Below are 18,161 nucleotides of genomic sequence, written 5' to 3'. Positions count from 1 at the left end.
AGAAAACCTTCTTTTTAGTTTCAACACTCTATTCCATCGTTTCTACCTGCCAATTAAAGGGGGAAAATAAAATATTTAAGAGACGAGTGGAAAATGAAGTGCGTGCGAAAGGTGCACTCGAAAGGTGAAGTGAAGAAGTACCGTCGTCATCGTTCGTTGGTTGATGTATTGCACAGGAATGTCGCATGTCAGCCATGAAGCAAAACGTACGTCGAGAATACAACCAGATCTTTCAGATCGTTCGTTTGGTTGGATTGATTTAATTAGAAACGGGAAGAATAAAGGGTAAATGGCGTGAGAAGAAAAACGATCGATATTTAATTGTACTAAAGTTAATGATGTATAAAAAATGTGGGGGATACTGACGTTTTTATAATTAAGAACCATTGAACATCGAAATGAGTTGAAAAAGTTTCCATTAACAATTTTCAGAATTCACTTAAAACTTATTCTTTCATCTTTTAAACACCTTTTATTAATGATCACCATCTTAAAATTCGTTTTAAGTCTGTGCTTTCCTTCCAAGTTTGTATTTAAGCACAAATTATATGTGAGAATACACAATTTAATTAATACTTTTAATTTTATCTCATAAATATATGAATTAACTTCGCAATTTAAGATCAAAACTTGCAGGAAAGAAGCAAGAGGATCGGAGCTATATCAAAAAGTGATGGATTGCATTCAAGTTGAACTCGTGCTCGACTCAAAAGGTGAATAAATCGCTCGGTTAAACCTTCCAATTACAGGTGAATACCAATCGAGCACGACGATGTCGACGACCAGACGTCTCGAAACGCGATAAATTTTCAATAATCGGTGCAATACATTACCGGCTTTTCGATTCTCGGGCAATCGCTGCCAAAGGCTAACAAATTGCAAAGAATGTGCATTACGCATTCAACAGATTAAAATCCAAGCGAAGTGTTGAGAGAATTAACCGACCAAATACGGAAGTTACATCGTAATAAGTAGTTTAAATCGGCATATTACGCGTTAAGCGCATTATTAATTGAGTTTCATGTTTAATTGGTGAATAGAAAGTGTGCCTAACATTTTCATTACAAAATTGATTGAAAAATAAATCCGTAATGAGAGAAATTGTAAGCTTTCATTCTATTGTTGCATGCCGTTTTATTACGGATCTTTAGGGTAGTTAAATTGATCCCGATTTATAATGTGGAGGGGTCTAAAAGGTAATAGGAAATTCGTTCGGTAATCCGTTAATTCGAGAAATTGGATGTTTCCTAAAGCGCTCCGACCCTAACTTTATAACACAATTTCCCCCTTTTGTGAGTTACAATTAATTCTCAAGTCAAAAATTTTTAGGTACACTCATCCTATGAAATCTAATATACCTCACATAGAGGAATTTGGAAATGTTAAATAATTCAATTAAATTAAAAATGTATCTAATAATTCATTACATAACTTAATTAATTCACCCAACCCATATTCCAAATAAAGCTAAAACCAGTTAACAACTTCTAAATTCTCCCGGAGTTTCTACCTCGCATCAATTAAACGATTACAAATCTCAAACATCCAGACGAAATCCCAATCGTCATTCCCAGACGTTTTCCAATTGTATACCCATTAACATTAATCCCGAAACTCGTCCATTATTCATATCGAGAGAGACAGAGTAAGGCGACAAATCTTTCGGGCGGTCCATCCAAGCATCTCAAAGAAATGAAATGCACAATTTGTTAGTCGTTTCGTACGACGCCCCTTTTAGGAACCTTTTAAGTAACGGTAGTCGACGACGTAATTAAATCACGGAATCGATCGGGTTCCTTGGCTTTTGGTGGCGGCGCAGCGACTGCAGCGCGCCCTGTAATTAATCCCCGCGTTTTGTACGCCGAAATGGGAACGTAACGAGACGCAAAGTCGTTTACACGTACGCGAACGCAACCGTCTGGAGTCAGCGATATTTTCCACTTTCCTTTTGTCGGTTGCCAGATTTGGAAAGATGGAGTTTTTGTAATATAATGAATATGGATGTATTCAAAAGGGAAAAGTTATGTTTAGCAAATTTATTGTATCATCACATCAAGAAACTTTTTAAAATTAAAGAGTAAGAAAACATTTATTTTAAATCTAAGACTTCAAGTTCTTTTAAAACCTTATTAAGCTTATAATTTCTGCATTCTCCCAAAACTAATGGGGGTGAACTATTCTGTGACGATACGATTGTGTTCTGGAACTTAGGTTTCAGTTCAAATATACTTAAGTTCTTTTGAATTTATTTCGTATAAAAGCTTAACTGCTAAAAAATTCTAGATTTCGAAACAACAGGAGAATAAAAGTACACAAAGAGAAAGTAACGAATCTGTCTTCCAAAACCAGCTCATTCTAGTCAAGGTTGATTCAATTAATCTTTAGTTATATTTAAAGTATGAAGTTACAAATTGTTAAAAAGGTGCTAGACCTGCTCGCAGATTAAGATATCAAATATATAGACGAGATAGAGAGTATAGAACCGAAAGCAGAGAGGAACTGTTCACTAATCGTTCTTGGATCTTGTTATAATCTTTTTGATACTGTTTATCCATGTTTCCATAAACAACTAAAGAATTATTGGAAATAGGAGTTGCTATATAATTCTATGAATTACTCTATTTGTCTATTTCATGAACCAACAATCTCTTTTCGCCATTCATGAGAAGTTTAGAGAATCTGAAGTAGAAAGATATAAAAAGAGTTCGTCGTCCACCACATAACTATACAAAGATTCTAGGGGTTAATGTGTTGCATAATACTCTAAAACCAAAGTCAAAACAGTTCATATAAGGCGATTATGAAAGCAGTAGCAGCAAGATCAATTACTGCCAGCATCAAGTGTATAGAAAATATTATGTGCACAAAATGTGCTTAATTTAAAAATTTGTTTTAATATCAGCAAAAAAAATTTAACCTTCTGAATTATTTGGTAAAGCTTGCAAATATCACCAATAACACAAAATTTGAGGATAAATTTGAATTTTCTCTTATAAACTTATTGAGTAACAAACTCTTTCAACTGGTCATTAAAGAGATACTGATTAAATACCTTAATGTATTCATTTTCTAGTATTAGTTCCAACCCCATCGTGTATATAAGGGTTAATGAACAATATTAAAAATGTATTAAATTATAACCGTTATTGTAGACAACCAATGTAGCAAATTCTATGATCAAGTTATGCAACCCAAAAGACACGTATATTAAATACCATATATTCCCAGTATTAAACTTCAAATTATTAAAATAAATTTAGTACAATTTCATTACTGACCTGTATTTGTGCAAACCGCGTTATAAACTATTCTGGCAGCTTTATCTTCGCATAAGAAATCCCATAATCCATCACAGGCTAAAATTACGAAATCCGTATTGGCAGTTATGGGAATTTCTTTCACTTCTGGTATTGCTGTTACGTAGGGTTTATATTGTCTATCACCTTAAAAAAACGACACAAAAACGGATTATTAAAAGACAATAAAGTCCCACATATATTTGAAGGTAATTATTTATTGTTTTCTACCTATTGCTCTAGATACAGCTAATTGTCCATTTACTCTCCAGGTTCCCCAAAACATCACAACACCGCCTTGTTGCTCTATTCTATCTTTTTCATCCTAAAATTAAAACAAAACGAATTAAAGAATGCTATAAAATAAAAAAGGATTTTATATTTTACTTTTCTTCCTGGTTTGTGAGGATTAACGCATTGGTTAAGTTCTCCTTTGCTAACTATTAACGCCTGGGAGTCGCCAACCCATGCTATGTACAACATTCTTTCTTTAGGCTTTAGTAGGGCACATACAGCGGTTGTACCACTACAAAACTGTCAAGAAAAACGTTATTATTTAAAATTAAAAATATGTAATTTATTGGAATGATTGGACTAATGGGATGTTGGAATTATTAAAATTAATATACCTCTTCTTTATGAATAAACAAATCGTCTGTTTTATAAAAGGCATCTATTAAGGCTTGCTCTGGATTCTTCACGAAATATTTACTCTCCGCCAAGAATTGGTGGAGATGTACAGCACTATAAGCAGCGGCGTCATGGCCCGCGTGGCCATCGAATATAGCGTAATAACTGGACGGACTTGCTTCCTAAAATAATAAAAGATAAATTATAATAGAAGAAATTTAATCTAAAGTAAAATTTTTATTGAAATGAAAATTACCTGAATATTAAACATGGTGTTCAAATCATGGATTACCACATGCCGGTCTTCCATTTTTCTCCTTCCGTTTTTAATGGCAGCTACACTAACCGCGTAATGTGGTGGACCAGGAGTTGGTAATGAACAAAGCATGCTGTTGTCAATGTACCTCAAGCAGACTTCGTTTGTTTTGGCCATTACAGCTTGCATCAACTTCAACGGTTCGTAAACTGTAAATCAAACTGTAGTTAATACTAAAACATAAAATAAAGTCAACGTTTTGTACGTTTAAAGTTCTAAACACGACTAAGTTTGACATCGTGGTTGATCATAATGGTAAAATTAGAGTATGACTATTGCTTAAATGATTAGTGTAAGTTAAAAATAAAAATTATTTTGTGTAGAAATTGTTGACTTTGGGTTTTAAATGGCCACCTTAATATAACAAGAAAGGAACCTTAATATATTATTAAACAGTGTTCTTATCGTATACATTTATTCATTATCAGTTTTACGTAGTTTGCGGTAAGCAACGCAAACTTTCGTTCATTTAAGTACTACAACAGCTATCAAAATTACAAAGAAACAAATGTATTCATGAGTTATAGTCATTATTCTTAATTGACGTACATGAAACGTTAGGTAATACGTAATTACACGTTGTTCAACGAATTAAACAAACACATACTTAAATGTAATTGTTAAAAAACTTTTAACAATCACCACCTATTGTTAAACATCAAACTATAAAATTTAGTTTTGTATTAATACACCACAACTTATAATAACCCGTGCGACGATAGCAACAAACCTCCCAGCAACAAACCTCCCAGCAACAAACTTTTACCCGTAATTTCCTATCTACTTTCTTAGCTGATATCTTCCTTATAATTAGAGATAGTGAAAAACTAAATGCACCACTTGAAAGCTTGAATCTTTCTCTATCTAAAACCGGGTTTTCGTCTGCCGATAAGTTGATATTAAGATCAATAAAAAATGAAGAACACCGCGCTGTACTTAAAATAGCTCAAAATTACCAAACTTCAAGGCCTTGTGCAATTGTTACGAAACAGAATTTTAAAAAACTGTTATCACAGTCAGAAAGGGCGCTCCTTCAGCTATCTTAATCCGGGTTTTCGTCGGTCAATATCTATCGGCGTCATGCTTAAATCACCCTTAATGTCCATCCCTACACGCAGAAACGCTTAAATACTCTTCCTCTAAACAACTTTCTTATTAGATAGGGAGAAAACTATACAAACATATCTATCTTATTGAAAATTTTCTGCTCTTTCTAATGGTGTCTTTTAATAACAATTATACACTTTAATTTCACAACAATTATTAATTAAAGTTATACAGGATGGTCAGAAATGTGCGTCAAATTTCCGTATCTCAAAAAGTTTATTTTTTTAAATGGCAACTCTACTTTTTTCCCTCACCACCGTATTATATGCTGAAAAATCAGGAGACTTTGTGATTACATCCCATACTAGTAGAGTTACTAGTAAACATACTAGTAGACTTTAAATTTAGTTACTTTACTGTAGACTTTAAAATGCGCACACCCAATATTCGCAAAAGATTTGAGTAAACCTTAACTGGAAAGACATGTTAAAATTTTTTAAAAACTGTGCCATTCCTTCCATCCCGCTAATTTTGACCCATCTCAATTCCAACGGCAGTTATTCCAGCAAGATGGCGCGCCACCACACCTCAAGAAGCTACTAAATCAGTTTTTGACACTCAGGGAATTGTTTAGTTACTCATGGCTACTGCTATTTTTATCATTAATATAAATTTGAAGTAATTAAAGTTTAAACTAATTTTTCTCGAAAATTTTGTTATTTAACCAATATTAATATTGAATGTACTAGATTCAGAAAAAAATCTTTTTTTGTATTTCGTAATAAAAATGGGGGATTGCCATTTGAAAAAAATATCGATTGCGTCATAACTCGTTAAACCGTTTAACGGGTAAATTATTTTTTCGTTTTTAGAAACGATTTAGTTATGGTAATGCAACTATTTGACCTTATTGACAAGTGGTCTCTATAAAAGCCGCTAACCGTTAAAGGGTTAAAAATGAGGGAACAATTTTGAAATCTATACCAAAAAATTGCACAAAAGTTAAATCTTTAGACCGATTTCAGGGATTTTTCCATAAATCGTTTATAATGATTGTCACTCAGGTCGTCGTGAGTTAACTAGAAACAGAAAAAAACCACACCGTTAGTAGTTTTTGGCGCAAAACGTGTTTGTGCAAGCGCGCGATCGCCGCGTGTTATACACCACTACAAAGAGCAGGAAATTTTCGATAAGAAATATATGGTTCTAGAGTTTTCTCCTGCTCATATAAGAAAGTTATTGACCCGAACAAGGTATAAAAATCGCTAAAACGTATGAATTTTGCAGTTTTTGGCCAAAAATGTACGTGTGCAAGCGCGTGATCGCCGCGTGTTATACACCACTAGAAAGAGCAGAAAATTTTCAATAGGATAGATATGTTTCTATAGTTTTCTCCCTATCAAATAAGAAAGTTGTTTAGAGGAAGAGTATTTAAGCGTTTCTGCGTGTAGGGATGGAAATTAAGGGTGATTTAAGCATGACGCCGATAGATATTGACCGACGAAAACCCGGATTAAGATAGCTGAAGGAGCGACCTTTCTGACTGTGATAACAGTTTTTTAAAATTCTGTTTCGTAACAATTGCACAAGGCTTTGAAGTTTGGTAATTTTGAGCTATTTTAAGTACAGCGCGGTGTTCTTCATTTTTTATTGATCTTAATATCAACTTATCGGCAGACGAAAACCCGGTTTTAGATAGAGAAAGATTCAAGCTTTCAAGTGGTGCATTTAGTTTTTCGCTATCCCTAATTATAAGGAAGATATCAGCTAAGAAAGTAGATAGGAAATTACGGGTAAAAGTTTGTTGCTGGGAGGTTTGTTGCTATCGTCGCACGGGTCTTATAATAATAATTAATACGAAACGAAAATAACACAAGTATTTATTATATAAGATGAGTTAAAGCACCTATTTCCTATTATCCAATTTATATATTTTTAATTATATAATAGATTTTAAAAAAACATCATTTGTTTCGTTCCGTGCAGATTTAATTCCAGCAGATTTAAATTTGTAATTTGTCAATAACAACCGGATCCTCAATTATACGATTACGGTACCGTTAATAAAATTAGTCAAAATGCAAATGGTGGTTCACAGTTAAAAAACGAATAACGTGATGTTAAGATAGAATGTTTAAAAATGTGTCTTGCGTAACGATTGTAAATAAAAAAATCTAAAAATATCGTTCTAGGAATATTTTGTTTTAAATTTGTGTTTTATCGATTCTTACATAGGTTTATCTATAAGATCTCGACTTTAAAATGAAAAATTTTTTAATTCCATTATAAACAGAATTAATTATCTAAAAATTTAATATCTGACATAAACCTTACGAAACGGTTCTTTATCTATAAGCGACTTCTTTTCTTATCGGAAAATATTTATTGAATCAGAATGAACTGTGCAATTTGCTGAAATTGATTCATATATATATATATATGCAATTTTAATAATTTTATTCATAACTCATTCAACTCTATACTATTTAGCTCATTACTAAAGTATCAATTACTCATATTCAGTTTTGTTACTTGACTTACACTGGATTGAGACTAATAAAGTATGGAAAGGAGCTGACCAAGAAAATGAGAGTGTTTAAATCGATAATACAGAAACAGACATCTATAACAGACGATATTTGTACATAAAACCCGATTAAAATAGTTAAATCTTAAAAACGATTGTGATATGTGTTGTAAACAAAGAGAATAAATAAATAAACACTACGGAAACGGATGTAAAAGCAGATAAGCGCAGTTACAAACTAACATTTTTTCAAATAAAAATAAAACGATTTAAACATTAACAATAAATAACTTTTGTACTTCATCAATATAATGAGATCTTGGTATCTGTTCAAGATTATTTCCAAAATTTCTATCTAATATACAAGTTCTTATATTATAATTAAAAAATAACATCTTTCTATAATCTTTAGCATGTACAGGTGTGTAACGTTAAATATTTATCTCTTGAGGATAGAAACAGTTAGATTCATATGTTTCGCACCAGGAAATCTGGTAGCGCAACGAGTCGGTTTAATTTATTATGCGGTGTAGCTCATTCACGCGGCTGCAACGCTCGAGTAAACGGTTTGAATGCCTAATTACGATGCCAATGAGCCGTGGTCAATATTAAGAATGCACCTTCAACTTAGAAATAGCACCTGGTGCAATTTACAGTCATCATAGAAATACACGCGCCGACGATTTTGATTGAATTATAATAGAAAATGGGATAAAAATATCTTTATCTTTTATATTATTTATTTTTTTGTTTAATAAACAATAACATATTTAATTACTTTGATAAATGTGTTATTTTATTAGTTTCGTTATAGTAATATAAATGATAAATGTTTCCACTAAATGTATGTAGTGTGATGATTCAACCAAAATAAAATTAAAACCAGATGGGACATGTAAATGTAAACTGACGCATTTCTGTGTCACATGTTGCAAATGTCACGTGTATTCTTTATAAGCAATTAATGTAATCGTTTTCATTTAAGAATACAAGACTTAAATAAACTTAGCTCAATATTAGTTATATACATACCTTCTGCATTAGTGTTATATCCACAATCAACAGGATTCTTCGTACAATTCTTCCTGATCTCATCTATAATAATTTTTATTAATGGCGCAAGAAGACTGGGCGGACATTGTCTGAAAAAAAAATAAAAAGAACACATGATGCATAGTTTGCAAATCCAATTAAGCAATGGTCTTCATAATAGGAGAGTTCATTAAAACACTTCAAGACGCTAACCAAGCGTCGGAATACGTTGACCTTAATCGCGTGCAAAGACAACAGCCTTATACAATATTGCATTACAAATGGCATTGTTGTGGCTGCATACCACCATCTGAAACGAACGACATCTAATACGATCGTTTCGCTATCTAAATTCATTTTAAATTGTTGTTCTCGGGAATATTAATGAAGAGTATTTCACACGATTCTTTCAATCAAAAATAAGGTATAATTAAGTTTATTTTTTAAAACAGAAAAGATGACTAAAAAATTAAAATTGTAAAAGTAGGTGGTTTCAATTACGAGTTGTTGATAAAAACAGTTAGAACTGATTAAAATTATTCATTTTCTTTGTCGGAAACAGACGCAATAACGCCGCTCAGCGAATTGTGACGTAATGCTTTCTAATTTCGACGATGTGTACAAAAACAAAGCTTCATGGCTGCGTGAATTTGCTCTGAAAAAAAGGAATACGCATATACATCATTTATTTGCTAATACTTTCCTTTTTTCTTCTTTCTCTCCAACTTTTTTCAGGGTAGATAAAAATTGTTAGTGAAAACTAGGACAGCAACTCTCTACTAATAATTAAATTATTAGAGATTTTAGAGGTATTTTTATATCACATTTTTAAAACATAAAAGTCGGTTTTTATTACTTTGTTTTTGATAATAAAATAAGAAAACATTTCTATTTATATCTAATTTATACAACTTAACTGTGTAAAACATCCAAATAATTCTACAATTTATCAAAAAAATGTAAAATTTCTATCAAACGTTTATAAAGCATTTTAAAAATAGCTCAGTATTAAAAAAAGCTATTTTTAAATATTCAGAGTTTACAGGAAATTTATTCTTCTAAATATTATCTTAAAAATTAGACTCAAAATCTTCCTAAATGACTGAATTGTGCTATATTTTAATACGAAACAATGCAATTGTTTAAAATACAAATTTTTTTAACACATTATGAGAAACTTTATTTGTGTAAGACATTTATTATACAGTGAGTATTCGCTAACCCAAACCCTCAGTAATCCGAACAAAATTTGTTCTTACTGTTCTTTGGTTTGTTCTTACCAAACCTAAGTACATACATCGAGGAATCACCGGAACAGTTTAACCTATGTATTATGGCGACTAAATGAGCGCATAAAACGCTAAAGCTTAGCGCAAATGTTCTAACAGTTAATAAACAGTGGTGCAAGCGGAAAATCATTGACTGCAAAACGGAAAAAATCTCTGCACAATTCAGATTACCCCCCTATTGGATACAGAAGTTTATAAATGATTCTTGTCATAAAGAAAAAGACACGCGAACGTAACCAACACTGTTTAAGGGATAAACCTATGCAGATTAATGCCAAACATTACAATGATAACAAGTTTATTGCAAGTAAGGCTAGATAAACCAATAAAGAAAGATATAGCATTCGCAGATTAAAAGTTAGTGGAGAAAAACTGTCAAATGATCCTACAGTGATTCAGCTTTTTCTGAAAAAATTATAGAAAAATAAACGATCTTAAGATTTTACTTATTTTAGAAGTTGCTGCTATTAGTGCACGTCAAAGAAACATCGACGGCGAAAAAATCCCAAAGAGAGACTAACTTTATGCCAGTGGTGATGGTACTCATAAACTGAAAAGGCATTAAAAATGTTAGTATTCTAGTTTGGAAGACTTCCGCTCTATTCGTTGAATGATTTCATATATCTTTTGTCAAAGAAGTAAGAATATTTCAAAAAGAGAACAATGCTCCCAATCTTGCTTCAGAGGTGCAGTTAAGAAGCGATGAAGGTGAAATTGTAATAATGTTTTTGCACCCTGTTTACTTCAGCCAATGGATTAGCGAGTCCCCACTGTAGTTAAAAATATTACAGTAAAAATGATCTGAAACACTAAAAAACTTAATGGAGTATTATAGAGGATACAAAATAAAACAAAAATATTTATTACGAAACTTCATCTTTAATGAAAAAAGGAAGAACATATTCCACATGCTTTTCTTATAAACAACACTATGAAATTTACAAAAATGAGTGTGCATGCATACATCGCCCAAAAGCGATTTACAAACACAATAATTATTACAAAATGTAATATCATTACTCGATTGATTTTGTTGATTAAAAGATTCGCATCGTACAAAGTAAAAGAAACAATATTCTAATAAATATAAATGAGGTTGTAGCGTTTACGTATTATTTATTTCATTATTTATTTGTTTGGTGGAGTTAGAACAGAAAATAAAAATAGTATTAAATAAAACGTATTTGAAGTTATACGTTATATAATAATCTAAGAATGACGGTGTGTACTCGGTGCTGTATAATGAACCAGCTGTTCTGTTAAACTATTGTATTTTGGCATGCAAAAAATTACAGGTAAATATCGGAGAAAGTTAAACGGTGGAACACCCATGCAGTTTACTTATGAGCTAGAAATTTTCATTGTCCGACGTAAACAAAAAGAAAAACGTAAAGAAATTATTCAAATATTTCGTATTGTCCCTACTTCGAATAATAATCAGTCGCATCGTAAAAAAATCATTTAATACTGTTTTTAGACATATATCATCTTTCGCACGTTTCAATATTCATCTTAATCAAAACAAAATATAAATAAATCCTTTTAATTACTAATATACTTATAGAGCATCTTCTTATCGAACCCTCCCCGCGAAGAATTGGCTTGTTTCATTATCATTTTTTGTTATTATTATTAGTTTTTATGACTGGACTATTATTGAGACGCGGAGCTAACTTCTTTTTTATTTATTTACTTATTTCCGGTTTCAAGAGCGCGCGCCCACCCTACGCAGATCGCGGTCTACCCTAATCGCGGTGTTCCGACCTATTCCTCAAACGCCATACAAGCTTGTCAAACGGATCCTGAGCATTGCTGGGAATTGATCGTACATTGGTGTCCAACCATCCCCGCATTGGTGTTGCACCGTCACTATTATATTACGAATAATTTCCTTCAGATCCGGTCTTAACGAATTCCATGAAGCTACTGCGTCGCAGAAGAAAATGAAATCGGTTATTAAAACCGGAGGGTTGCGAACCACAAGCTCGCAAAGTCCACGAAAACCAACTTCTTTTTCATCGCAATCCCGTACATTTCTCATTGCTGTGCAACAAGGTTTCAAAATCGTCGATAAATGGGGTGCAATTTCATCAGGACAAATAAGACCCAAAGTGCATAACGAAATTGCAACCGTTTGATACATCGCTTTTGAACCCGTACAACTTTGTAAGATTTCAACGAAATGTTCGAAAATTTGACCCATATAAGGTTCGATGTTTTTTCCCATCGCTAAACATAACTTTCCAATTACCCAAGCGGCGTTATTACAAGCCCCATCAAATCTTTTGTCCAAATTTTCTATCACAATTGGAATGTAATCATGGATTTGATCGCTTATAAACGGGTAACACAGTTTTATTATTTCCCCGAAAAGCGCCAACGCTGGTTGTCTTATCAAAGGAAACTCATCTTGCATCGTATAATACAACTGTTGCACTAAATTACTATTAGTGACGAACTTAACGAAATACGTCTTCAATCCAAATGCCATGGCTAATAATAAATCATGAGCTCCACATATTGGCTCTTTATCAGGCGGATCAAAATACTCGGGTCTTTCCGCGTAATTCACTGATGCGGTAACGGTTTCGTTTATCACAATCAAACATTTTGAATAAACCACTTCCGCAAATGGTAAAAATCCGATTTCTAAAGCAGCTGCTACATTGGATAAGCATTCGGTAAGTGCCAAAAATTGATCGTCATAATAATCATCAATTGTGTTAAATTTTTGCATCAATGGTGGCATCAAACATTCAATAAATTGGGGTTTATTCAAATTATTTCCGACCGATTGAGCTAATACTGCTATAGCATCATAAAGTAGGAAGAATGACCGAGATTTGTACTGTTTAAACCCTTCGACAAACGCCCTTAAAACAACATCTATATATGGTACTAATTTGAAGTTGGCTTCTTCTTGAAATACACAAAAAGCCGATAAAGCGGCTCTTTGAACCCTTTTGTTTCCATCCAAAAAATGTTTCAACAAAATCATCATAACCGGAATAAAATAATTTTCCTGCGGCTCTTCGTTAACTATAAATCTCATATAACGACTTAAAGTCCAACAAGTTATTACTCTTATGATTGAATGGGAATGATTCATACATTTCATCAAAAAATGGATCATTTCAGGTAAATATGGAGTTAAACCGTTCATACAACCATCAGCGATCGCACCTAAAGCTAAAATTCCAGACTCTTTTATTAACGGATCATCGTGATTTAACGTTTCATTTAACAAAGGTATAAAAGTAATAAGCATTTCATCGCCAAATTTAACCGAAAGGGCATCTACAGAAGCTGCACTACATTTACGTAAAGTCCAACCAACGTATGGTTCATCAACTGAATCCAAAATATCAAAATTGTTATCCTCATCATTGTGACAATCACCTATACCGTGTTCAGACATATTAAACGGTTTAATATCTTCATCTTTATCTGGTAAATGTTCATCATCTCCGATACTTCCTTGAAGACCGTTCATATCGTATTCAGAGTACTTCATATTGTTTAATAAAATCGGTAATAATTTATCGATATAAGGCATTAAGAGATTTCGGCACGTCGGTAATTTTGAACAAGCCAACCAAAATTCGCATGCTTGTAAAGCGATGTTGTTGTCTTTGCTTTGCGTTCTTTGCAACATATACTCAATCAGATTTGTCATATGAGGTAAAATCACCGTATCTCTATTATCTATAAACGTCACGAATCCTAAGCAAACTCCTTTTTGGATTTCGGGATTATCGTCGTTAACGACTTGAAGTAATTTATTTAAATAAGCGTTCGAATCAAATTCCTTCTTGATCGAATCGTAATGATCTTGAAGAGATTCGTTGAGAATTTTTAATGCGTTTTTTCTAACCGCATCATGCTTACTTGTTACGCAGTTGATTAATTTACTAAGAACCGATTTAATTGAGGCGTCAAAATTTTCCTCGGAATTTTGTAAATTTGTTAAATAATCTTCGCAGATTTTGAACAAAGCGCTTAAACCAGTTTCGGAAACTTGAGAATCGGTCGAATCTAACATATTTATCAAATGTGGTATTAATTCAGGCCAAGAATTCAATCCACCTTTCCATAAAACTACATTAATCAATGATGTAACACTTCCTCTTACATCCTTGGAATTATCCTTCAAAAGCAACAATAGTATTGACCTCATCCCATCGATTGTGTCTTTATTTAAAGTTGCGTATGTTGCAACTATATTATTTTTTAAAATTATTCCGGCTAAAGCTCGAAGATCTTCGGAAAACGAATCGGGTTTACCGAGTACAAAGAGCAAGTAATTTACGAAATCCGGATAGTTTTGAAGTAAAGCTATTTTTTGGTGTACGTTCCTTTGGATCTCTGTATCCGGAACGAAGGACTCCTGTAGAACATCAATTACCGAGTTCATTGTTTCTTCTTGCGGTGTCCAATCTCCGAGACTCATTTTTAAGACTCAGATTCTGGTCGTCTACCTAAATCAAAAATTTTAAATAATTTCCTTAAAACTATCTCTTTAACAAATAATTTTTAAAATTTATAAAAGTTGTGGTTTATATATTTCCAGCTATCTTTCAAGAATTACGTGTCATAATTTCTCCGAATTGACATGTTTTTATTTAATAAATTAACTTACATAGAAATTCAAAAAACAATATTGGAAAAGAAATATTTAGTTCAATGGAGCAATAAATACGCAAAAAATTTGTTGAATCACCCAATTATTTTATGTTATTAACAAATTTAAACCTTGAATTATTCCGGTAGATAATGCAATATTGAAGATAGTTAAATTGTAAGAATTTTATTCAAATCATTGTTTGGAATAAAATTGTACTTTTTCTCTCTTGTGTCTTCATCTACTTTCTCCAACGAAATCTTTAAAGGTCACCTCATGTGATTCACATCCTCTATCAAATACAAGGTTGCCATAAAGTAAGGAATATGTTTCCCATATTCGCATATGGTCCTGTAAATGATAAGATCTTTTAGATGATCAGATCAGAAGAACATCGGAAAAATCATCGGAGTTTCCAATAGAGGCGTCTAGGAAGACCAAAGACTGCCTTGACTCCCACCATGATCAAATCTGTCCGAGACAAGGTTTTCCAGAAGTCCAAGAGGTGTCTCAGAAAACAGGCTAAGGAGCTGAATATCAGCAGTGAATCTGTGTACAGGATCGTCAAACATCGTTTGGGGCTTTGTAGCATCAAAATGTAAAAGACTTACACTTTGATGTAACAGATGAAAGCCACTCGTTTTCGGAGATGTCGCGAACATCTGTATACTACGCTGTAAAAAGCAACTGTGCTAATTCTGACAATTTATTGTAAATATATAACATCCATAAAAATACTTCGACTTACATAGTCATTGGCTTGGTGCTGAAAATATCCGAAAAGAGAGAGAAAAGCTTGATAATAGCAATTGCAGCAATAAGATCTGTATCTAATAGTTCGTAACAAATATAAAAAGGCCGATGTCATTTTATACAAATAATCAGGAAGTACAAGTCCGCAAACAATCTTGGCGTATATTTCTATAAGAGAAAATTAGAGCAGTAGGATCAAGTATGTTTGGCTATCAATAACATTCTACGATAGATTCATACACTCCAAGAAGAGTGTAAAGTATTTTCCACTATTTCTTTCAACTATGCATCAGGATGACACCATTGCATACCAGAAATAATTATGGATTATAATAAAACAAAAGAAGACATCAATACAGTGGATAAATTATATGCTACTTAAAACTGTGCTCTGAAACCTATATGAATGATATGAACCTTATGAATATTGCTAAATATATTCACAATATATTCAAGAAAAAATTCTAAAAGTGTTGTTTGCTGGGATTTTCTTCACAGACTCGATTTTGACTTAATAGCTAATCACCCAAAAATTTAAACTCGATTTGATTATCCAGAAAACTATACAATGGAAGTGCTGAGTATGTATTCCAAAACTCACAGTAACTGGTCGTTATACAATATGTGATAAACAAAAAATTGAAGACATGACTCAGGTGCAAAAACTACAGTTTTATGTTAGGTTCATTCAAAAATAGTATGTCATCAACGATTTTGTTGTGGGAGTTGTCGTCGCATCTTCTTCCCCTATTATCTCAACATTCTGCTCCTCATATCTTTTCTCAAGTACTTTCTCCTAACTTTTTTGTTATTCGACATCCCTTCATTGGAGTTTTTGTGATCAATCAACTCCATACATTTTTCTACTTTTACCTATTTCCTTCTACATTCTATAGTCTCATAAATAATAACCACACTTTTTAATCGCCAAGACATTATTATAACGTTGTCTGAAAACGGAAAAAAATTACCACAGGTTCCAAACCAATCAAAAAAATATTTATGGATATTGAAAAACCCCTTTCTTCAACAGACAACATCCAAGACGATCGTTAAAAATTGTTCAAAATTTCATTTGTAATTGATATTATAAAAGTTATAATCATAGATCAAGACAAAGATTTCAGTTCTAAATTATTGAGAATCAAACACAAACTGGTCAACTTATCACCTTCAAAATAATGAACTACTAGAAAGTAGCCAAAATTAATTGATATATTAAATAAAATAAAATGTGTATTACACAATTTTTTTTAATACTAGCTAGGAGGGACAGTAGCCCCTGCCCCTCACTGTGTATGTCCATAAATAAGAACGACGTTACCCTTAACCATCTCAGTGCTTTGGAGACCTATCTTAAAAAGATACAAATTGTTTTATACAGAAAAACTCTTGTCTCTTCACACATAGAGAGAAAAGAAAGTGTTACTTTGTTAAACAAGCTTACAGCCTAGGTACACATTGCACCATATTCCAGGTAGAAAGAGTTATTGTTGACTTAGAAGCTAAAATCCTTCTAAAAAGAGGAGTGAAGGAAAATTTATTTTTCTCAGATAATGAAACCATTCTATAAGATCAAAAACTGGCATTAAACACACTTAATAAAATAAATAAGATATCCAAGATGATTTTGGCTATTATAAATTGGTCCTCCTACAACAAGCTATGCAAAGAGATTTATCGATATGTCTAATGATGACTGTCAAATAAGTTTAGAAGACAAAGAAACAATAGTACATTTGATGATGTACTATTGATGATAGATTTTGGTCTACCTACCCAAAATATAACTTGTAAATGTAATACAAGTCTTGTCCAAGATCTTGCTAAACCTTAATTTTTATAAGAATAATTATTAAAACTTGAGTAGCATTTCATTCAAAGATTCTAGGTTTTTCCTTGAACTTTGTTATGTTGACAACCTAGAAAACAATTGTAATTAAAATTAAAAAAAGTTATTTAACACAAATATTTCAATGTGTAATAACTACTAATAACGATAGAAATTACTAAACAGTATATAAATTATCACAACTTTTATAAACCTTAAATAAATTTTTCACAAAGCGATTCTAACCTCAAACTGAATAATCTTAATCAAACCACCAAATTCAATCAAAACAAGATGACTGAGCGTATCAATTAAGATTTTTATTTTAAACCTGTGTCTGATGAAATAGTTAAACTACAACTTACCAGTTTAAAATTTGCGAAAACATTACCAACGAAGTTGTAAAAAAACCGTAGGAAATCTAACCTCAAATTTCTCAGTTTGCAAATTAAAATCCCTCCTATTTTAATCAAACTAGTTCTACTAAAGTAAATGCATAAAAACAATAATATTTACCTGATAATCTTGAGCGCCAACAAAAAAAAACACACAAATCAATCCGAAAAGCTTCAAAACACTGACAGTCGAGGCGGTTTGTTTAATAATTTTGGCATTTTCATCTACAGGAACCGATTTTCAATAAGGCGGGCTTCTTCAAACGACTTTATTCGCGAACGTGTCGTACAATTTTAGTTGAGAATCTCACTTTTACGTTGTATTTACGACGGTTATTCACCGAATTCTATTGAAAATCATATCAGTTGCTTTAAACTGTCAACATTGTGTGTGACGTTTTATTTCATATCGATCGATAAAAGA

At 32.3% G+C, this 18,161-nt stretch overlaps 1 protein-coding gene and 1 pseudogene across 2 annotated transcripts in view; both read right to left on the bottom strand.

Annotated features, from left to right (window-relative positions):
- Positions 1–18,161, bottom strand: part of LOC111427021 (uncharacterized) — a 110,772-nt gene that overhangs the window by 92,112 nt on the left and 499 nt on the right. For both annotated transcript variants that reach the window (XM_023061969.2, XM_023061970.2), the window contains exons 2-7: positions 8,849–8,958; positions 4,183–4,391; positions 3,926–4,108; positions 3,684–3,830; positions 3,528–3,621; positions 3,279–3,443 (exon numbers count right to left, since the gene is read on the bottom strand). In XM_023061969.2, coding sequence (XP_022917737.2) covers positions 3,279–3,443; positions 3,528–3,621; positions 3,684–3,830; positions 3,926–4,108; positions 4,183–4,391; positions 8,849–8,958 — 908 coding nt within the window. The remainder of the gene's footprint in view (positions 1–3,278; positions 3,444–3,527; positions 3,622–3,683; positions 3,831–3,925; positions 4,109–4,182; positions 4,392–8,848; positions 8,959–18,161) is intronic.
- Positions 11,425–18,101, bottom strand: LOC111427022 (transportin-1 pseudogene; annotated as a pseudogene).

Source organism: Onthophagus taurus, chromosome 2 (genome assembly GCF_036711975.1).
Source record: "Onthophagus taurus isolate NC chromosome 2, IU_Otau_3.0, whole genome shotgun sequence".
Lineage (NCBI taxonomy): Eukaryota > Metazoa > Arthropoda > Insecta > Coleoptera > Scarabaeidae > Onthophagus > Onthophagus taurus.
Note: the sequence above shows the minus strand (reverse complement) of the source record. Positions and strands in the feature narration are given on the sequence as shown.